General features: G+C 38.7%; 2 protein-coding genes across 2 annotated transcripts in view; both read right to left on the reverse strand.

The window, feature by feature from the left end:
• Window positions 1–9,884: 9,884 nt before the first annotated feature.
• On the reverse strand, window positions 9,885–11,762 carry LOC113105482 (macrophage mannose receptor 1-like). The gene is made up of 4 exons (XM_026266566.1): window positions 11,643–11,762; window positions 11,194–11,550; window positions 10,538–10,885; window positions 9,885–10,373 (listed from the first exon to the last, which is right to left on the reverse strand). Exons 1-4 carry the CDS (start codon window positions 11,710–11,712, stop codon window positions 10,009–10,011), a joined length of 1,140 nt encoding a protein of 379 aa, XP_026122351.1. The 5' UTR covers window positions 11,713–11,762; the 3' UTR covers window positions 9,885–10,008.
• Window positions 11,763–13,006: 1,244 nt separating this feature from the next.
• Window positions 13,007–23,666, reverse strand: part of LOC113105479 (protein NDRG2) — a 28,521-nt gene continuing 17,861 nt past the window's right edge. Inside the window, exons 5-16 of the mRNA XM_026266561.1 lie at window positions 21,357–21,477; window positions 20,979–21,041; window positions 20,683–20,743; window positions 18,571–18,657; window positions 18,423–18,479; window positions 17,472–17,575; window positions 17,251–17,289; window positions 17,120–17,171; window positions 16,979–17,026; window positions 16,805–16,840; window positions 16,668–16,719; window positions 13,007–15,756 (exon numbers count right to left, since the gene is read on the reverse strand). Of these exons, the coding sequence (XP_026122346.1) occupies window positions 15,593–15,756; window positions 16,668–16,719; window positions 16,805–16,840; window positions 16,979–17,026; window positions 17,120–17,171; window positions 17,251–17,289; window positions 17,472–17,575; window positions 18,423–18,479; window positions 18,571–18,657; window positions 20,683–20,743; window positions 20,979–21,041; window positions 21,357–21,477 (884 nt within the window). The 3' untranslated portion in view covers window positions 13,007–15,592. The remainder of the gene's footprint in view (window positions 15,757–16,667; window positions 16,720–16,804; window positions 16,841–16,978; window positions 17,027–17,119; window positions 17,172–17,250; window positions 17,290–17,471; window positions 17,576–18,422; window positions 18,480–18,570; window positions 18,658–20,682; window positions 20,744–20,978; window positions 21,042–21,356; window positions 21,478–23,666) is intronic.

Here is a 23,666-nt window from a genome sequence, read left to right on the forward strand (position 1 = left end):
AGAGCTACAGCAGCCTCTGCCCAATCCGAAGAAGTGCCTGGATCAGAGCCCGATCTTAATGATCAGCTCGTAACTCGTGAGAGCAAAGAGCCTAGCGCAGATAGGAAGTGAACCACGGTGCTTACACCTGCCACTCTAGAACGCGAAAGCAGCCTTTTTTTTCAAACAATAAACATGCGATTTCTCTTCAGAGATCAGCCATGGAGAGTGAGGCATGCATCTCTTATAGAATCAGCAAGAATAGTTAGAACTTTCTTTTTCCTTTTTTTTAACTCTCAACATACTTCCTTTTAAACTAATACTTTCATCAGCGTGGCACACACACACACAATGCGGTCTCTGAAGACAAAGAAACCTGAGGATGTTTCCGTTTCACGTCTATTTATTACCTGCAGGTGCACGTTATCAGTGACGTCACCTGCCAAAGTTATTTAAGCCAATTCTTGGCGTGTTTGACACACATATTTTGCCTACTCTTTGGATATCTTGTGAGAGGACAGCGTGGGCGCCTTCACTATAGTCGTGACTTTCTTATGGAGTGCCGTGTTTTTGACTATGGCGCGTCGGATCAAATCCGCGACTGGCCAACAGAAATTTTAAGGACTGAGTTTTCCACCACGGAAAGGGAGGAACGGGGACAGAAGGGGGGACTGCGTCAGAGACTGCGTAAACGGGGATTGAATCGCATTCCACTTACATTTATTCATTTAGCTGACGCTTTTATCCAAAGCGACTTACAATTGCTATATATGTCAGAGGTCGCACGCCTCTGGAGCAACTAGGGGTTAAGTGTCTTGCTCAGGGACACATTGGTGTCTCACAGTGGATTCGAACCCGGGTCTCCCACACCACAGACGTGTATCTTATCCACTGCGCTAACACCACTTCCCCTTCAATAATTTTTGCCAACTGCCAGTCTCTCAGGAATAAACTGGATGAATTACAAGCAAATGTTCTGTTTCTTTCGGATTATATGAATCCATGTGTTATTTCCTTGACTGAGACTTGGCTTAAAAAACATGACTTAAACTCTGATCTGGAAATCGAGGGCTTTGGTGTTCCGGTGCGGTTGGATAGGGATGCCACTGTGACTGGAAAATCTTTGGGTGGAGGCGTATGCATCTATGTTAACCAGCTTTGGTGCAAGTCTGTGATTCTGAGAGAATATGTGTGCAGTCCTGACATTGAACTGTTGTCGATATCGTTTCGCTCCTTTTACTTGCCCTGAGAGTTAACACAAATATTCATTTCTGTTGTATATATTCACCCAAAGGCTAATGTGGAAAATGCATCTGACATTTTATGTAAAGTGGTGCAAAGTATCTCCCCTGATGCACCCAACATTGTGATGGGAGATTTTAATCATTGTAAAATGAAGACATCACTTAACTACTTTGATCAATATGTGGACTGTCCTACCAGATATGGAAAATGTTTGGATCTGTGTTATGGGTCTATTAAAGGGGCATATAAGTCATCTTTGAGAGCCCCTTTGGGCCAGTCTGACCATAATGTTGTTTATTTGGCCCCTGTTTATAAACCTACATTGAAAAGGGAAAAAACTGAGAAAAGATTAGTTCCTGTGTGGTCTGAAGACTCAACTTAAGAGTTGAGGGGATGCTTTGAATGTACCGATTGGGAACTGTATAAATCCGAGTGTACTGATGTAGACGATCTTACTGAAACTGTGACTAATTATATTGTATTTTGTGAAGAATTGGTAATTCAAAAGAAACCTTGTATAGTTTTTGTCCGAATAATAAGCCTTGGATCACTAAACATGTCAAAAACTGGATTAATCGAAAGGAATATTTATTTTAAACAAGGTGATAGTATTCAGTACAAAAGAGGCTAACAAACTAGTTAGAAATGAGGTGAGATTAGCAAAATTAGGGTGTAAGGAAAAGATAGAAACTATGTTTACAAATGGGAAGTCTCATGTAGCCTGGGATGGAGTAAAGTCTATAATTGGAATTAAACAGAAGAATAAATGTATTACTTTAGGAGGGAAATCTGATTATGAATTAGCTGATGATTTTTAACTCTTTTTACACACGTTTTGATAATCATGATTTTTCAAAAGATTTATCTGATTATTGTGGGAATTCAGTGACTCAGAATACTACTGTTAAATTTCAAATTAATAAGGCTGATGTACGTAGTTGTTTTGGTCAGGTTAAGGCTGGGAAAAGTCCAGGCCCTGATCATATTGGTGGTAGGCTGTTGAGGAATTGTGCAGAGAAGCTTTCAGGGATTTATTCATTTATTTTTAATGAATCATTAAAACTTTCTAAAGTCCCTCGTCTATGGAAAGATGCCATTGTGGTGCAAATTGCTAAAAAAATTAATGATCCTTCTCTTAAAGATTATAGGCCTGTTGCATTAACCTCTTTGGTTATTAAATATTTTGAAAAAATAATAAGGAAGGAGATTTTAGCCTCAACACAGTCAGCACTTGACCCTATGCAGTTTGCATATAGATCTGGTAGAGGAGTTGATGACGCCACTTGTACCCTACTGAATATGATTTTAAGACATTTGGAAGGAAAAATGAATCATGTGCGTTTGCTATTTATTGATTTTCTTCTGCTTTTAATTGTGTTCAGCCTTTTATCTTGGCAAATAAATTGAGAGATAATTTTCATTTAGAATTAAACATTGTGCGTTGGTTGGTGGATTTTTTGACCAATAGATCCAAAGAGTCCATGCCAATGGAGTGTTGTCGAATGTATTATTGTCTTCCACAGGTACCCCACAGGGTTGTGTTTTGTCCCCTCTTTTGTTTTCTTTATATACTGACGATTGTCGTAGTGTTTTTAATGGGAGACACATTGTTAAATTTGCGGATGACTCCGTGATTGTGTCTCTTCTTAATGAGTTTTAATCAGATTCTGGTCCAGTGACAGGTCATTTTATCCAATGGTGTGATGCTTCATTTTTAAATATTAATGTTTCAAAAACAAAAGAGATGTTCATTGATTTCCGTAAGAAGAGCTCTGTACCTGTGTTGCCTTCTGTCATAAAGGGACATCGGGTAGAAGTGGTTACCCAGTACAAATATTTAGGGACTGTACTTGATGATAAATTACAATTTGAGGCAAACACTGATATTATTAGAGGAAAAGCTCTTCAGCGTCTGTATTTTCTAAGGAAACTGCGATCTTTCAACATGCATGTTTCTTTCATGAAAATATTTTATACTTGTTTTATTGAAGCGGTTTTAAGTTTTTGTATTATTTGTTGGTATGGTAATCTTAATGTTAAGAATAGGAGGAAGTTGTCAAGCATAGTTATAATGTGCAGTAACATAGTGGGGATCGAATTAAGGACTATCACACAAATTTATGAGCATAGGACGACTAGGAAGGGCCAGTTAGTCCTTTCCGATGTCACTCATCCATTGTGTGTTGATCTTCAACTACTTCCTTCAGGACGGAGATTTAAACTCCCCTTGTGTAAATCAAATAGATGTAGAAATTAATTTATACCTGCTGCAATTGGGTTTTTAAATGATTTAATTTGTGTGTTGTGTTATATGTATGTGTATGTGTATACTGCTGTCTACACAAAGAATTGCCCTTGATGAGAATAAAGTTTAATCAATCAATCAATCAAAACATGTTTCACAACCAGCCGAACAAAGAATGTTCTCCCATTAGCGCTATTGAGCGCAGCATCGAGAGTAGCTTTTGATAGGGAACTTGAGGTTTTAATGCCAGAAGGTAGACTTTATTATCAGAGACAATAGAGCGGAGACTCTCTGCAGAGAATCTGCTTTCAGGAAATGGACAAGAGGTCTCCAATTACATTTAGGAAGAGGCCCCATCATATATATACATAAATATATATATTTTTTTCACAGTTTATTTCACAGTACACAACAAGTTCCTGTAAAAAGGACTACCCAGAAGCCATACCGGCTTATAAATAGGGCCCTTCAAGACACATAATCAGCACTAATGACAACAGATAATAATCCACCCACCCAATACCCATCCACACCAACAACAACATTCACCACAAAATATCCTCTCACCAGTCAACATACATCACACATCTCAACCATCCCTCAAACAAAGCCAATAATAGGGTATTCAAACATCACAAAAAAGAAAGTCAGATAAGTCAATAAAATATGAAACCTTCAGCCTTATGGTGTCTATCAAGCATAATGTTGTAACCCCTATATTGTATATATATTTGTCTAATGTCAAAACAGGATGTGCAATTGCAGCATAAAATGTATTTCTGCATATTCCATTCTAATACGGGCCTCTACACACACATGCAAATACACTGTTATAATAGTAGAATAACTTGATACATAAATGGCTATATTCGCATTGATTATTCTTGATTAATTCAATTCTTGATCAATAAAAATCAATAAAAATCTTCTACAACAGTCAGTGTTACTGAATGACTAAGCTCCAACATAATCAATAATAATGAGGCTTTGACCAACATATCTAAAAATCAAAAATTCATGAATAAAGTGAATGTACAGACACCTGCATGACTCTAGGTGGCACTATAATACAGTATGAGTTGATATGTCTTTGCTTTTTATTTGTCTCTTTATTTCTTTCCCCGAGTCTCTCTCGTTTTTACTTTTACTTTCATAGACGCGTCATATTGTCCCATGCTGCTCACTTAATTGTGATCCCGTGACATCACTGACCAGCCCTCTAATCTGATCTGTGCCCTAAAAGTGGAGTGAAGATACCACTCAAGAAGCTAGACGCTTCAAAACTTTGTCCTGTGTGTCATGCTGTAGTTGTGCTATAGTGAATCTCTGTAGCTTGTGTGTTTAACATTGCATGCACACTATCTTGTCTATTGTTCACATCCCCTTTCGTTGTCTCGTTAAATGCCACAGCCTACCTGAGTATTGCTGTTAACAATGTCCATCCCTTTATGACTACAGTGTGCCCATCTTCTGATGGCTACTTCCAGCAGGATAATGCACCATGTCCAAAAGCTCAAATCATCTCAGACTGGTTTCTTGAACATAACAATGAGTTCAATTTACTCAAATCGCCTCCACAGTCACCAGATCTCAATCCAATAGAGCAACTTTGGGATGTGGTGGAATGGGAGATTCCCATCATGGATATGCAGTCGACAAATCTGCATCAACTGAGTGATGCTATCATGTCACTTTGGAACAAAATCTCTGAGGAATGTTTTAAATGCTAAGCTTTGCCATTATTTAAATATATTATTTACAATTCATTTAAGTATAATATTACATATAAATATAAGTAGCATCAAAAGTTGGGCAGTTTACTCTAAAATTATTTGACTGTAAACTTCTTTAACCCTCTGGAGTCTAAGGGTATTTTTGGGGCCTGGAGAAGTTTTGTCATGCCCTGATATTTGAGCTGTTTTCAGGATGTGTATTTTCCCAACCTCACTAGCTGCTGCCTGTCTGTCAGGAAGCTGTTGATCCACTGACAGATGGAGGTGGGCACGGAGAGCTGATTTAGTTTGGGCAGGAGGAGGTTTGGGATGATCGTGTTGAAGGCCGAGCTGAAGTCCACAAACAGGATCCTCACATAAGTTCGCGGTCTGTCTAGGTGTTGCAGAACATAATGCAGTCCGATGTTTACTGCATCGTCCACAGACCTGTTTGCTCTGTAGGCAAACTGAAGAGGATCCAGCAAGGGTCCAGTGATGTCCTTCAGTTGGGCCAGCACCAGTTTTTCAAATGACTTCATGACTACAGACGTTAGAGCCACAGGCATGTAGACATTTAGTCCTGTAATTTTGGGTTTCTTAGGGATGGGGATGATGGTGGAGCGTTTGAAGCATGAAGGGACTTCACACAGCTCCAGCGATCTGTTGAAGATCTGTGTGAAGATGGGGGCCAGCTGGTCAGCACAGGATTTCAGACAGGCTGGTGTAACACAATCTGGGCCTGGTGCTTTTTTCCTTTTCTGCTTCCGGAAGACCTGGCGCACTGCATCCTCGCTTTGACTTTTTCTATCTATCTATCTATCTATCTATCTATCTATCTATCTATCTATCTATCTATCTGTCTGTCTGTCTGTCTGTCTGTCTGTCTGTCTGTCTGTCTAACTAGCATCAATTTACTATGGCCAACTAACAATTACTGTAGTAGTCAATGTACATCTCTGTGTTCCTCTAGCTCAATTGGTAGAGCACTGTGCTATTGAGCGCAAGGTTGGGGGTTCGATTCCCTGGGAACACATGATAGGTAAAAATCGATAGCCTGAATGAACTGTAAGTCGCTTTGGATAAAAACGTCTGCTAAATGCACACATTTAAAGAGCCACACAGATGGGAAATTAAAAATTACCTGTATTACAGTGTATGATGTAGCTGTCCATTGCTACAGCTATGTGCAAAGTAATTAAACCAAAAAGTACACGATTTATAAAGTTATTGGCTTACTGCGTACTGCGTCAGTTTTGATTGGTTGTTCCGGACACAACTTCATGGTAAACAATGCGTTAGCAATTAGGGTGAATTATGTCTTATTCCTCTCATCGCAAAGCAAACAATAAAATAAAAAACTTGAACAGTCTCGCTGCTTTTTCTTCTGTGTGGGTGTATTCAAACCGCGCGCTTCAGTTTGAATCTGAATAGCGCGTTCAGCGCGGGGGCGTGGTCACATTAGATATAACGAAGGGAGACATGAAAAACAGACATCGCGTTGTTTTCATATGGATTACTTTATCACAGAATATCTGTTAGCAGCACTTATTTAGTTTTAAAGAAGACATGTCAAGCTTTCTATAGATATCTCGCTCATGTCTCTTCGTTGAGTATTCACGGAGTTACACTTCATTTTAATGACGTTTTTGTAAATGAAGATCAGCGCAGACAAAGGCTGCAGACAGCACACAAACTGATAAGACGCTCGGGAGAAAACAAACACATAACTTCGCGTTGTGATTCGGAGATGCTCGTTGTTCTAAATAAAGTTGGTAATGAACCCTCTTTTATGGCCAAACACTTTGAAAATCCCGCCTTGTACTCACCGAGATTAGAAAAGCAGTCCTCAGTGAAATGTTGTGAACACAACAAAAGGGATTTGTTGTACTGCTCTGGTATTGTGGTAAAAAATGAATTTTAGCCATTGGTTCTTCTTATCTTCATTCTTTGGCAATGAAAATAAAACAAACTTGCCTTTAAAATAAAAAACACACTGTCTCCTCGACATGATGCTATCACACCAACCAAAGCGTCTGTGTCGGGGGGGGGGGATGTTCCTAGTGAAAGTGTTGCAAAGTGTTCCTAGTGACGTACATAGAGATGGGCAAAAGATTTGAAATCTATAACGACTTGTTTCAGCGATTCAGAGTCGACTCCTTACTTTAGAAGCCAATAACTTTATAAATCGTGTACTTTTTGGTTTAATTACTTTGCACATTGTTTACAGTGATGGACAGCTACATCATACACTGTAATACAGCTAATTTTTGATTTCCCATCTGTGTAGCTCTTTAAGATGTTGCTTGTTTAAAAAACAACTGGAAACTGCTACAAAATCAGTGCACACAAGTGCTTCAAAAGTTACTTGCTATTAAACACTCTGCAACTGACAAAATAGCAACTGGAAATACCTGGAAATTCATATTATAATATAAAAAACAGCATAAATCAGTGATGATCCTAACATAAATACATGTAAAAAGTGTGTGTAGTTAAGATTAATTTTAATTTATATACTTACTGAATTATGCTTTCCAGTGAGTAGGGTTTCATCAGTGGATGAGAACAAGTGTGTGTTCATCAGTCTCTGTAACATCAGAACAGGATTTACATATTACTGATGATGATCAAACTGAGGCACCTATTAACAATAGTTTGCCATGTAAGTTATCCAACAATTTTTTAATTCAAAATATCAACACTAGTAAAATGTAAATTAACTCGTTTCAATTACTTTTACTTTAAAATTGTGTAACTTTATATCATTAAACCTTAACAACGATAACGATAATGATTATTAAACATATTTTTAAACTCAATTTACAAAATAGTCTCATCAGTTGACAATGTGTAAAACTTTAACAAGTCAGTCGTTTACTTGGATTATGTTAAACAAGTACACTTTAACCACAATGAACAGCATTTATCCATAAGGTACTTACACTTCAAAACAGCGGCGTCACGATTTTCCGTTATTTTCGAATATGAGTATGACGAGTCCTCTCCCGTGGCCTCATTGGATAGAGTAGTGTCCATCCAATGCATACTGCGGAATTCGGCCGGAAGTAGTATGCCATCCGGGTACATCTCGCCTACTGTTTTTCGAATACTAAGAATTCGGACATACTACTTGCTTCGCAAGCGTACTGTTTTTCGCCTACTATATAGTATGGAAGTATGCGATTTCGGATGTCTGAATCTTTTGAACAGCTTCGCGCGAACCGTTTGGGGATCTCTGAGAATTGAGGTAATTTTAAAATGATATTTTGACAAAATGACAATGTTTTTTAACCTTGGATGGATCTAAACCTATTGTACAGGACTTATAAACAGTGATAGGAAGCTTAGAATTTTCATCTTACTGGCTCTTTAACTGTAGCCACACTATCTGGTCCCCTTAGTATATTATATGACACAAAGGCACCTTACTTTGTCTTTGGCACCTCTCAGGAGTGCAACATTACACCATTAATCATTCACAATCAAACCATAAAACAAAAATCATCCTTCAAATATCTTGGAGTGTACGTGGATAGTGACTTTTCCTGGACTTATCATGTAGACTATATCTGCAGCAAAGTACAGCAGATAATTTATTTTTTAAGGAGACTTAGGTCTTTCGGAGCGAGCAGTGAAATCCTGTATCTTTTCTTTGTGTCATCAATACAAAGCATTCTGCAGTATGGAGGCGCAGTGTGGTTTGGGGGTCTCTCTGCTCATCTGAAGGCCAGGATTCTACGGCTCCTGGGAATCTGCTCCAAATTGGTGGGACAGTCAGTGGAGAATGCATTCATGGAAAGCCATTTACTGCACACCATCAGACTGGCAGACAAAATTTCCCAGGACTCTTCCCATGTGTTGCAGCGGGAGTATCAACTCCTGCCCTCCGGCAGGCGTTATAGGGTTCCAGACTGCAGAAAGAACAAATATAAACACTCATTTGTTCCTCTGTCCATATCTCTGCTGAATAAATACGGGAGAGTAAAGAAGTGTTAATTCCTACCCACTTTTATTTTTATTTTTATTTATATTTTTATGGATATTGAAGACCACTCTTGCAGGGCAGATGGGGCAGGGCCCACCTTCATATTAACTATCTATTTATGTTGTTACTGATGCTTATATGTTTTTAGTTTGTTTTTGTAGGTTGTTGCATTGTAGTTGTTGGAGCTTGTATTGCAAGACAAATTTCCGTGTACACGGACAATAAAGTGCTATCAATCAATCAATCAATCAAAAGCACTGAGGTGGAGGACCAAGATCCTTTCCTCATTATGTCTTCTGAGGTAACATTAATTCCCCTACTAAGTGGGCCCTACATACAGGCTACAGAAACATTCGTTCCAGGAAGCTGAAATTAGCATTTAGCATGACAACTTATTCAAAGTATCAGACAAATGTAAATTTGAAAAAAAACTTTACATATTATTTTTGCTTTATTATCATGTCAGGGGAAATATAAAAATAGTCGATAGACAAGAATACTGGCTGTAGATACGTTTATTTGAGCTGATGTTCGGTTTATCCTGTCTTGTGTTTATCTCATGGATTTGAGATAACCAGATCTACTAAGAGTTTCCTAAAACAAGCATATATCATGTTAGTAAATTATACTCTAAGGAATATATATATAAAAAATAGTGTTAAAAGCACACTATATTTTGATGATTAAAATACAGAAGTAAAACTGACTTTTAAAACAATCAGCAGATTCTCTCAGAATTTACTAAATAATGTAATCAAATATCAAATGGCAAATAGTAAATCAGAAAAATAATGAAGTATCAGAACTGTGAATGCAAGTAAACAAAAACATTCATGTGTTCTTCACTCTTTTTTTATGCAGATGAAGTTGAGTTTGTGAGTCTCAGGAAGGCTGATCCAGCGCTGATCTCCTCCAGACTGAACTGCTCCTTTTCTCTTCTCAAGTTTGCAGTTTTCCGGTTTCGTTCCATTCCCTGGAGCCCAGTTCTGATAGCACACGGTCTCTCCACTCACCCAGAGCCACATGTTCATGATGCAGTAGTTGTGTAAACCCAACCACACCTCCGCAGTAGACGCACGTTTAACCACGTTCATCACACGACGCTGCATCTCTTCTGAATGAACCGAGACCAGATCCACATGATTCTGTCTGCAGTATCTCAGAGCTTCAGACCACGTCACATTCTCTCTGATCACAATCAGTTTATCTGGAAACCAAACCAAGCACAAGCAGAAACTAGAGAGAGACTGATCAAAAACAACATGCAGAACAAACACTGTGGATGAATTTGTCATGTCAGACATGTAGAGTGAACTTTAAGAGATCTGGAGGTGATGATGGAGTGTGTGTGTTTAGTGAAGATCTACTCACCTTCATAACACACAAAAGGATATCGATTGGTGCAAGGGACGTCATGCCATTGTCCCTGAGCATTCAGTTCAACAGCTGTACAGTTTTCACCACCTCCATCATTATCAGGTTGACCAGACTTCCAGTCTCTGAATGAAGAGTTACTCTGATCTGACCACTGCCATGAGTCTCTGAACAGACCGATCCACACATATAATCCAGATGAGTTATTATCACTAATGAACTGCTGAACCTGTTGGTTCTCGTTCTGGTTCCTCACACTGACCAGATCAGAGTGATTCTGTCTGCAGTAACTCTGAGCGTCTCTCCAATTCATTGTCTGCTTGACAAAGACGAGTCCTGTGTTTGCTTTAAGAACAACAGATGAGAAAATATTAATGAATCAGTTTGTTAATTAATTGTATGTTGCTTTATGGTTTGGATGTGAACAGAAGCAGCGTGGGAAAGATCAGAAACACATTTTTCAAAGACTTGAACTGCTTCTACAGAAGATAATATATTTAACATTCACAATATATTCAAGATATACAATGGTCTGTCTGAAAAGTGAAAAAAAAAAATCAAAATTTTCTTCTATATTCACTATGAAATTAAAAAATAAATAGTGTAATACTGCACTAAAACTTTACATGTGGTGTATCTATAAATGGACTCACCGTTGTTGCAGAGGAAAGATTGGGTTGCGCTACATGCCCAATCATGCCATTGTCCGTTTAACATCATAGCACAATAATCGCTTCCGTCTGGTTGACCAGGAGCCCAGTTCAGATAGAGCGCAGGTTCACCTGAAGACCAGTGCCATTCATCACGACTCGCCCTCTTCAGCCCAATCAAGACAAACTGAACACTTCCATCATTCACACTCTTCTTCAGCTCGTTCGTGTCGTTCATGTTGTCAGCGGTGGCCAGATCTGTGTATTTCTCTCTGCAGTATCTCTGAGCTTCAGTCCAGGTCTTCTCCTCATTTATAAAGTGATACTGATGCTGAACACATTCAGATACGGAGCAGAGAGCTGTGAAAGAGAGACGTGGCTTTAATGCTTTTCATAACAGGATCAAACCTAATGAAACTAGAAATCATGAATAAAACCACAAACACACTCACCAATGAGAAGAAGAATGAAATACAGAGTTTGGTCCATTTCTGAGGAAGAACGAATAAGAAAGTAAAACATGATGTAAAAATGAACGAATCAGCTTGCATTTATTCAGATAATATTTACGCTGCAAAGTGTAATTCTAGTTAAAGAATGAACATATGAGTTATTCTTACTTTTGAGGTGGTGTGTTTCTGTCCTGAGTCTGATGTTTGGAACTATGTGATTATCTGAACTGCTCTCAACATTCATTTAACAGGCCACATCATTTGTTTATTACTCTAAAAGGAAAGTTTTAAAAAATGTCTTCCTTGTTTATGCATGCCCACGTTTTGCTATGCATTAGTCATTTTTGCTGTCATTTATTGAACCTGTTTTAACATTAGTTAAAATAGGAGGAAATATTGTGAACTTTTATTTAAATACAGAAACATAAAATCATTGAAAATGTGAAATTGTAAATTCTGAAATATATGCAATGCAATGACAAGAGCAAGAGTTTAAATGGATAGTTTAACCAAAAAAGAGAATGATGTCATCTTCTGTGCCTCTCTTGTGTCGCTCCAAGCTTGTATGACTTCATTTATTCTGCAAAGCACAAAGGCAACATTCTGAAGAATGTTTCAGGTTCCATTTACTTCCATAGTTTTTCTTGTCCATACTATGGAAGTCAGCGAAGGTTTGAGAGTGTATTGTTGTGCCATCAGCCAGTCAGAGGTGAAATGAAGTGAAATGATTCAAAGAGATAATTGATCTCGATAATAAAGAGTAAAAGATGCATAACTGACGTTACAAAGATACGTACTGTAGTACGGTGCGTCATTTGGGTATTTCCTGATTTGAGTAAAAAACTTTTTTTTTTTTTTTTTTACGTTACTTCCTCTATATTTGTGTATTTATCCACATATCTCACTGTTGACCATCACTGATGCATTAATTATCTGGCCACAGAGTAGGAAACATCCTGTGCTGATATTCCCCTCATTTGCTTTTTGACGCCAGTCAGTCAGTATCAGTAAAACACTTCGTACAATATTCACACCACTAATGTTTGTATGATCACATTCCTTCAATAAAAATGATGCTAAATCCATTAATTACCTGTCCAAGCACCGAAGAGATGTGACATTCATTGTGAAGCTGAGGTTAGCTGTTACATACTGTCACAAGTGACACGATTCTACCAATACACACCACACAAGGGAGAAAAACATATATTTGGGTGATAAAATGATAACGAAGACAATGGTTTCTACTGCTGTTGTTCTAATGTTATCATATAATAGAAACAACTTGAACCATCAGTGTATGATTCAAACTCACTTCGACATGAGAAAAAAGTACATATGAAAAAAAGACTCAAATAATGGTGTCATTTTGATCCCTTTAATTATGTTTTTCCAGTTGTTCAGTTTTACACAGAGAAATTAGCCACACAATTAATTCTGACTGCATTCTGTTACTCATGACACATTATTATTATTGTTGTTAATTACATTATTTCCTTTTTTAGTGCTAACGCTAAAAAAGTTACACAAGAACTAGCACACTGATGTCTAACCCATGAGGACACTGAGACGCAAATCTACTTCACAGAAAATGTAAAAGTGTTTCATTGAGGAGAGTTAAAAAAAAGGAAAAAACTATGTACACACATTTACATTCACACCATCCCATCACACGCCACAAACTGATCCATTCCTTTCCCCATAAAAAAAAACGAAAAGAAAAAATGTATTTGTAATATTTGTATTTTTGGTAAAGGTATATCAATATTCCAACAATGATCTCAACATAAACTTTCCATTGAAAATAAAGAAGAAAAACACCATGTTTCCCACTCACACAACCCATTAAAACCAACACTCTGTAATGAACAACAGAAAACTTCATTAAAACATAAAAAAATAAAAATTCCAATAAATGTGATTTGAGAATCTCTACGAACACTGGGCGAACTCTCCAATAAACCTTGATTAGCCTATTCCAATTTACTGTGATTTTCAGGGCAGTGTTTTGCTAAAAGTGATTGTTACAATGCATTTACAGTTGTGAGGTTTTGGTCTATGTCGTTATTGGCAAGTGTTAGCAATCGTGTAAAAACAAACATGCAGTGATTGCGGTATTCTTTTGTGCGCTTCATATAGATTACTCTATATGTTTAACATTTAAACACTGCAGCTATGCTAACCTGCTAGTCTCAATGACTTGCCAATTGGAAGAGCTCTTGGAGCTAATGTGTTAATAACATGGCTAAACCCTGTTGGCAGTGAAGGGGCTGGTTAATCAGCAAAGTCAATTTGACACGAGTGCATTCTTCTGAACAAACTCACACGTGTTCTCTTATTGTGATTTAAAGTTAAAGCACTTCTCTCACGCTCAGGCATGTCCACACGTACTGTTTTACTCTGTGTACAAGTCACTATGGTTCATCATTAGATCACACAAAGGCTTTATGTACACTTCAAACCAGAGCCAAAGCTCTCAAGTTACGTTAAATCAAGGAACGGCCATTCAGAACGACAAACATCACCATGAGTTCACCTCAATGTTTCCAACCAAACAATTTTTAGCGGACTAATAGGTTACAACGTAGTACTGTGGCCGTACCATGGTACAGTGATTGCATGGCAAGACTAAAGGTCTTCTACTACAGTCCTAGGCGGTTACCATATTTATACTGTAGCCTAAAATGCTATTGTACTTCAAAGTGCTTCAAAAACTACCATGGTACGTGTCCGCAAATCTAAGATACACATCCAAAAACTCACAACGCACTCTCATGCCAATTCGTCAGTATTTTATGTTTTGGTTAATTGGTGGCTAGTTTATGTGAATTTGTACAATCTGCCCACTTTAGAGGCAGTTAAGAGGTGGACTTGTATGCTTACTTCTATTTGGTAAATTGTATATGTGTGCATGAGTCATATCGTACGGATTCATTTGAAATCAACTGTATAACGTTCTTGATTTGTGCTTCTGATCTTACTATAAGCGATTCATCAATGCATGTTACTCTTCATAGTCTTTCATCAGACTCGCTCAAACAACTTTCCTTTTCGTCTTCTGGCCTCGATTTCTTTTATTCCCAACCACCATCATACAGATCCCTTTTCACCAATTTTAATCCTCGTCCAATGTCTATGTCCGGTTTCTATGAAAATGCATCACATCGCAGGTAGAAATGTGCACCTCAATGTCAATGACTCCAAAACAACGATTCCTGTGACTTTCTGATTGTTCTTTCCTATTTAAGACCATACTCTCTAACCAATATAAAAATGAACGTTAAAAAAAAGAAGAAGAAAAACTATAGACTGATGTGGTCAAGAAAATTCTACCATGCATTTCAGAACAAGCAATGACCCCAATGGCCCCAAAGACAACAACAACAACAGAAATATATATATAATTACAGTATTTTTCTTTTTCGCTTTTATGTGTATAGCTTTTCGTTAAGGGTAAATGGAAGACATGAGGTGGCTGTCATCTACAGAGACGAGTATTTCGGCCTAAAACTATCTCCACCGTCTCCGACAATACTGCACCCCTCTCACAGCAGCAGGATTGTGTAACAGAAAAAGATAATACAGAATACAAAAAAATCATGGAAAGACACACATTTGAGCTTATATACTCTTTTCTCTATTATTTTGTTTAGAAATTCAACATGTAATTAAGAGAAACATTTTTTTTTTTCAGTGACGCTCGTCGTTATTAATATTAATAATCAACAATATTCATATTAGAAGTATAACTATTGGTTAACACTACATTTGGGTCTCACTAAAGGCCCCGCCCATGTCACAGAGTTAAAGGGCTCTATCTTCTGTCTAATGGGTCGGAGAAGGAAGGGAGAGAGTCGTCATCATCCGTCCGTCCGTCGTCACTCACGTTCCTCCACCCAGAAGACCGAAGCGCTTCATCCGTCCATCTCTCTCCCTCGCTCCGGCGCTCCTCAGCACGACACCTCCATGGTTTGGGACGGGCTCGGGGGGAGCTGTCCGCCCTGTTCTCCCTGGGAGAGTGTGCGGGATCGGGAGCGCGAGCCCTCCATGGAGTAGGTGGAGGAGAGGGAGGTGGTGCGCGAGCGCGAGAGACGCGTCATGCAGGACGACGCCACTGAAAGAGAAGAAGCAGCGCAGACATCAGAGAACAAACAGAAGAAGAAGCCGAAGAACAAGCAACAAACAAACAAATAAATAGGCCTAAATAAAAAAAAAAAGTGAGACGAAAACTCAGAATTCCATGAAAAAGCCAAAATTCCAAAATGTACATTTCAAATTTTTTTGTTTTTTAAAACGCAACAGCTTAAATACAAATATATATATATATATATATATATTTCAAAAAAAAAAAAAAAGACAGCAACATGGACCTCTCAGGTGTGCCAGATGTGGGCCGGATCTGGGCCAGCACTATATTGCTGTTCTGGGAATGGGTTAAAGATTTTGTTCACTGATAATGAGAAGCTAAACATTGCTGTGTTATTACTACACTTCAAAAGTTTGGGGTCGGCAAGATGTTTGTTGAAGAAGACTCTTCTGCTTACCAAGGCTGCATTTCTTTGATCAGAAACACAATACAATTAGGAATATAGAATATAGTGAAATATGATCATTTCAAAACACTGATTGTTTTTTGAATATACTGTCAAAGTGTAATGTATTTCTGTGATGCACAGCTTTATTTTCATCATCATTCCTCCGGTCTTCAGTGTCACATGATCTTCAGAAATCATTCTGATATGTAGTTATCAGTGCTGAAACGAGTTTGTTACTTTTGTATAACCCATCAGACGTTATTTTTTCTGGATTCTTTGATGAAACTTCGAAACAACAGCATTGATTTGAAACAGAAATCTTTCATAACATAATATCTTTACTTTTGATAAATTCAGTGCATCCTTATTCTGAATAACATACTAACTTCTTTCAAAATAAATCTTACTGACCCCAAACTTTTAAAAGATAGCAAGCCGGGGTTGGTTTACATTAAAACCTAAATGTTGTGATATTTCTCAGGTCACTTACTGTATCCCATGCCTTGAATGAAGTACTTAAAGGCTTCTGTCAGTTTGCTGGGCTGTGGAGACACACATTTGATTTGGACTCCAAACAGATTTCATCTGAATGAATGAACTGTGATGAGAAATAAAGGTGTGACTCACCTGAGTCAGCTGCGGCATCCCGCCAGCATCAGCCATCTGAATTAAACAATAGAGAGCTCTTTTAAGTTATTCAAATTACATGACCTGTTAATAATATGTTATGCTTATGTTTGCTCCTCTTAATGAAATCTAATGAAAGTACAAAGCCAGTCATGAAACAGGTGAAGTTTGAACCTTGAGAAATGAGGTGGTAGTTGGATCTAGTTTGCTGTTGCACTCCACCTGTTGGACAGAAACAGATGAGCAGTGAGATGAATCCAGGATCTCTGTGGAGAAGCCTTGTCCTCTTTAAGACTGACTGACATAAAGACTTACCGCAGCTTCTTCATATGGAGCCTGATCCCCGACCACCAGCATCACAGGACATCTGAAAGACACAGACACATGAGGAGACGCCAAACAGAGGCGTCTGAAAGAGAGAGCGCTTTATTTGTCATCATTCCTACTTGAACGTGTTATTCCTCTCGATGTTCAGATCTCTGCGACTGTAAGACAGAAGGAAAAACATTAAAGATTGATTATAAAGTGTGTTTCTTTCATTGTGTGTGAATATGCTTTCTGACATAATGCATCACATCTTAACTGCATGGAGTTGATAGTTATGGATGGATTACTGTTTAATGCAAATAAAACGGGTCTGAAGCATGCAGTGATGTGTGTGTTTTACCCCAGGTAGCTCTTCCAGAAGAGTTCGATGTTGATGAGGTTGGGCGCTTTAGAGATTCTCTCTCTGTGAGTCTGAAGGAGCTCTGTGTTTGCCGACAGCTCTTCCTGCAAGCATACAAATACACACACAACTAATCAGTATTTAACCTTTTACACACCATCTTCTTTAAAATGGACGACATTTTCACAGCGTTCTCTGGATACTTGATCCTGATTGGTCAGTCACATCGTTCTGTATTTCTGTGTAATGATGTTAAACTAGAAATTGACTATTTTCCATTTTCAAGAACTAGCCATGCTAGTTCTGCTCAAGAGCATCTTTTTTTCATGTCATTTAATGTAATCAATGAGATATCACCATACGTCTTCAGATGATTAATCACAGTACGTTAAGACAATCGTTTTGTTTACTTACAATTGTTACGTTTTCTACAAGGTTACCTTTAAATATGCAAATCAGTCTTATTAAATATGCACTACTTTGCATACACACTGAATTTAGTCTGGTTCAAATGACTTATTTCCTGTTGTAGACAATGACATAAAAACATAAAATTAATGATACATGATACATATTAATGTCTAACAGAGACAAACACACACTCAGTCTAATCTAATGTCTGTGTTGTAGAATCACACACACACACACACACACACATGTTTGTTTTTGCAAAAGGTGTTCATCCCATAGGCGTAATGGTTTTTATACTGTACAAACTATATATTCTATCGCCATTCACTAACCCTACCCCTAACCCTAACCCTCACAGGAAACTTTGTGCATTTTTATTTTCTCAAAAAAACTCATTCTGTATGATTTATAAGCGTTTTGAAAAATGGGGACATGGGTTATGTCCTCATAAGTCACTCCTTGTAATACCTGAGTCATACCCATGTCATTATACAGAGTTGTGTCCTGATATGATACAAAAACATGCCCACACACACACACCTGGCTGAAGAGGTGAGTCAGGATTTGGTCTGGGAGGGAAGACGTCAGATTGGAGAGCTGCAGAAGAAACACAAGCTGTTGAAGTCATTTTGGGGAACATATCGCCTGTGATTATTCATCAGACTGACTTCATGTTCATCTGACAGACCTTGTGTGCGGCCCAGTCCATCCAGCCTCGTGCGTTTGTGTCCACGTTGATCAGAACGAGTCCTTCCACGGCATCAGGGTTACTCAGCTGTGAGCGAGAGAGAAGGGAGGATGTAAAGAAGTGTTCAGTGAATATTTAAAGAATTTGAATGCGTCACAGGCATTTTTGTGTTCAAAACACAGGCAAAATTATGCATCCTTAATTTTTGGTCAAAATAAGGCAGCAATGCAGGTTCCCTTCTTGAATAAGGTGAAATTCTAATGCAATGTGATAAGCATAATTAAATTATAATGTTGTTCAATTTTAGAGTTTTTCGGTTCTCTTTCAGTCAGTCAAGTTCAACATTACATCAGCAGTGACTGACGAATTGCTCATCTGAGCAAAAATCAAACTGCGGTCATGCTGCATTTCAGCACTTTAATTAAAATAGCAAATTCTAAAAGATACAGCATTTTTTAAAGATGGCCTTGCACCCGTGTGTTTCTGGATGTAGTTGCTTTATGGCTTTGTCTGATGGTCATGATTACTGCATCTCATGACTGGGCTTTGAGCACGCTGGTGTGGTGTTCATGGATGACACATGTCCTCACTGCAGGGACATGATTATCGCGATGTTGTGGTCGAGACTCTTCTTAAACAAATGAGGGGGAGTCCCATTTGCTATGCACTGACCTAGTACCTCTGCCTCAAAGCAGTAGTAGACTACTTTGATATATGGTCAGGGCAACAGGACTTCCCCAACAAATGCACCTCTGTGGGCCCTGCACTTCTCCAGCACATCACAGCCAGTAGTGTTCCACAATGAGGCTGCTGAGCCCCAAAATTGGGGCCTAGCGTCTCATTCGAAGCACTGGCGGATGACAGGATGTCCATCACTGCATCGGGGTATGAGCTAGGCGGGGTTATCCACGTCTCCCATCCAAGGCCTGTAAGTTGTCATCTGCTCTAACAGCTAAGGTTTACAGAGCTACTGGACAGGCCGCCTCCACCCTGCACACCATGGCCCTCCTGTGAGTCTACCAGGCCAAGGCATTAAAGCAGCTGTATTTCTGAATTAGGTGTTATGCAGGAGCTGCATACTGCGATGGACCTTGTATTACAGGCAACGAACGCCACTGAACAGTCCCTTGGTCAAACGATGTCCACATTGGTGGTCAAGGAACACCACCTATGGCTTAACCTGGCGACGAGTATTGCTTCGGATCCCACCAGTCGATATGAAGGCGGGGTTTTACAGCCCTTATTTTATTGTATACAAGAAAAGTGGTGAGTTAAGACCAATCCTGGAGCTGCATGCTCTGAACCAGGCCCTTCACAAGCTCCCGTTCAGGATGTTAACACAGAAACACATTTTTCAATGCATTCATCCCCACCATTGGTTTGCAGCGGTCGACCTGAAGGACACAGGCCACTTTTTGGTCAAGGGGTGAGCATATCAGTACAAGATCCTCCCCTTCGGGGCATCCCTGTCACCTTCTGTCTTCACCAAAGTCATGGAGGCAGCCCTCATTCCATTGGGGGAAAGAGGCATTCGCATTTTCCACTACCTTGATGACCAGCTCATGTTGACTCAGTCTCGAAGGCAGATGTGCGAACACAGGGACATGGTGCTAAGTCACCTTAGTCTTCTGGGGCTTCGGGTCAACTGGGACAAGAGCAAATCTCTCATGTACAGAGGATCTCTTTTCTTGTTATGGAGCTGGACTCGGTCCATCTGACAGCACGCCTCTCAGTCGAGCATGCCCAGTCGATGCTGAACTGCCTGGAGTCATTCTAGGTTATGTTTTTTAAACCTTGGTCCCTGAAGGAGGGAATGGAGACATTAAGTCAGCAGTGACTGAATAATTGGAATCTCACCAGAAATCCTAATCACCTTTGAGTGTTAACCTAATGAGCCAATGAATGTTTGCATCGCACACACCGCCCCGCACCTTTTGTATTTGTACTGTATATAGACTATACCATAAAACAGAATAATTACCATATTCAGAAGACGTGGAAATTATATGGTACTCCAGGAGTCCTTTTTTTTTGGGGGGGGGGGGGGTTATATCTGTTAATCAATTATGACATGCAAATATAACACATGCATGAATTAGATGTGTAACTCACAGTGAACTTGGACAGTATGTAAGCGCCGGCTCCAACTCCAACACCGATAACTGTGCGGAAACTAAACAAAAAGAAAATAATCAGTCGTAATGAACTGAAACATATGAAGATCAGAGCTGTTGTCAAATATATGTTTGTGTTTTGCAGGGGTCTGTTTCCTAAAACAAGTTTAGCAAATAAGCCAGGCTTTTTTCAGTTAGTCTTACTTATTTTTAATGACATCAACTGACAATACGTCAGACTAACTGAAATAAAGATTTGAAGATTGAAACTTGCAGTAATTTGTTTTAACTCACTTAAAATACTGAAGGACAGTGGGAAGCATCTCAGAGACCTGATCCATAGATGCATACTGATATCTATCAAAAAAAAGAAAGAAGCATTTTAGGAATGTTAACACGACCAACACAAGACACAGCAGTCTGTGTACATGTGGAAGCATAAAAAGATGTTTTTGAGTCATGATCTTCATCAAACATGGACATGGTAAAACCACTAACACCTTCTGAAGATGCTTTGAAGGTGTCAATGCCATTTGATGCATTTTAATTTTTTCACACTTTTTTTTATAACACCCACACAAAGTCTTTTTTTATAACATGCACACACGCACACATGCACATATATATATATATATATATATATATATATATATAATATTATCCTGCACATACCCGGCAGGATAAATGGCCGCGCCGTCCTCTTGCCCTGGAGCATCCACGTGGACCACAGTGAAGTTCTTCACGATCTCCTGCATCTCCTCAAACTTAAACAGTGTGGAGAAGCAGCTCTTACCTGAAAGAGACAACCAAATGTCATTTAAATGTGGCTTGATAACCACCATGGGAGCCGTGACATAATGGACAGAGAGTCGGACTTGTGGCCTGAACGTTTAAGGTCCGTAAGTGACTGTAGGTGGGGAGAGAGAATATCAAGCGCTTGAGGTGACTGAGGTGAGACCCTTGAGCAAGGCACAGAACCCCCAACTGGTCACTGGGCGCAGCAGCTTTGGCTGCCCACTGCTCCGGGTGTGTTCATGGTGTGTGTGCGCGCAAGTGTGTGTTCACCACTCACTGATGTGTGTGTGTGCACTTGGATGGGTTAAATGCAGAGCACAAATTCTAAGTATGGGACACCACACATCACATCCTTTCCTTTTCTCCTTTGAATTTGAGGAGTCATGACAAGCAATAAGAACTACTTTTTTAATTTAGGCAATTGTTAAGCTAGGATACAAGAAAACATAAAAATATAAAAAAAATCTCTCACACACACACACATAAACACACATCACTGCTTTTTACACTGGCTACTCTTCGGATGTCTTATTTGTAAAGAAATCATTCTTTTGAGTCAATTATTTGCAATTAATATTTTGAACTGATCACAAACTGGTCAGAATCCATTTTCAAACTGAACCACACTACATCAATGCAAGTCGTTCTCCATTCACATTTTGTCCTGATTCTCTGCTTATTAAATTATTTTGGAGATTTCAGTGTAGACGAAGGCTTCTATTAATCATGACGTTGCACAACTTGCATCTGATAATTTTAAAAATAAAGAAACCTCTAGCTAATAAAACAGTTGGCGTCTCATGGATTTATTTTGGTACTCGTGCACTTTGACTGGTTAAACACACTCATCAAGTGTGAACCAAAATGGACTGAGTGTGAAGAGCTCATCTTGTTTAGTGTGATGTGCACAACTGCTTTTAAACCACCTATATTATTATTAGATTCAGTAGCATTTATATTGCAAGAAAGGCGTTAGTGGGGCATTTCCAAGAAACAGATCGTATTTTCACACCTGCCTCATTTAATGCAATCAACCCAATAAATAGCCCAGCGAGCATCTCAGACGTGACTTTCTGAACAGCTAAGACTCTACGAGACTTTTACAGAATCTCAAGAACAGCAGTGAAAGGTAAAATGTTCTGTTTTCTTTGTAATTGTGGTTTGTAACTTGTAAAGCAGTTTACTTATTTGTTTTTTCATTTAATAATAATCCTAGTGTTAAAATTAAGAATGTGTGTGAACTTGAGTGGAACTGACTTCATACATCCATTGAAAATCACCAAAAAACAACTGATTCAAAGACACTGAGACTTAACACATGAGGAAGAAACATGAAGATCCTGCAACGACTGAGAATCAATCCAATGAGTCACATTCAGATTTAGTCCAAATTAGCTTTGGGGCAACTGTATGTAATTAAATGAAATTATGCTAAATTGAAAATGTATTCATTTATATATTAATTCCATGAAAATTAATGTGTTCCTTTTATTTGTTTTACACACATGCTTATGCACTTGCTCTTTCACGTATTTAAAGTTTAACACAGTGGATGGCATTAAAAAGTTATTTCATGGAATGAAAATACTCACAGTACTTCAAACTTATAACAATCAAAGACAAGAATATAAAAGCAAAATATGCTAAGCTGTTAGTGCCTGGGATCACTCAAGTTTTATTTTACAACCAACTGGTCAGTCAGTCTTTCAGATTGCCTAAATAGTCCATAACTGTGAAAATTCCTACAGTAACGTCCCTAACACAACTCACTTTCAGTTTTGGTGTTAGTCTTACTAACTGTTTGCTTTCTCGTCCTGCTCTTTTCTCCTGTTTGTCTCAGGATGAGATCTGCAGTTCCTTTCTCACTCCTCTTCTTTCTGGCTCTCAGCGCTGGAGCGAATCACCAGAACAATGACCGATATGCTGAATTCAAGAAAAAACACATTCTCCCGGCTGATTTTCAAACAAATAAGGAAGCTGCTTGGTGGAACCACCTAGTGAACAATTGTCTCTGTGGTAGAACTGAAGTGCAGTCCTTTATCATGGACACTGAAGAAAAGATAAAAAAAATCTGCAATGGCGCTGGTAAAAAAACAAAGGATAACTATGTCAAAAGTAATAATCCTTTCCAAGTGTACAAAATTGAAAGCAAAAATGAAACATCAGAGATGTCATGGAAGTGCATCA

Source organism: Carassius auratus, chromosome 7 (assembly GCF_003368295.1).
Source record: "Carassius auratus strain Wakin chromosome 7, ASM336829v1, whole genome shotgun sequence".
Taxonomy (NCBI): Eukaryota; Metazoa; Chordata; class Actinopteri; order Cypriniformes; family Cyprinidae; genus Carassius; species Carassius auratus.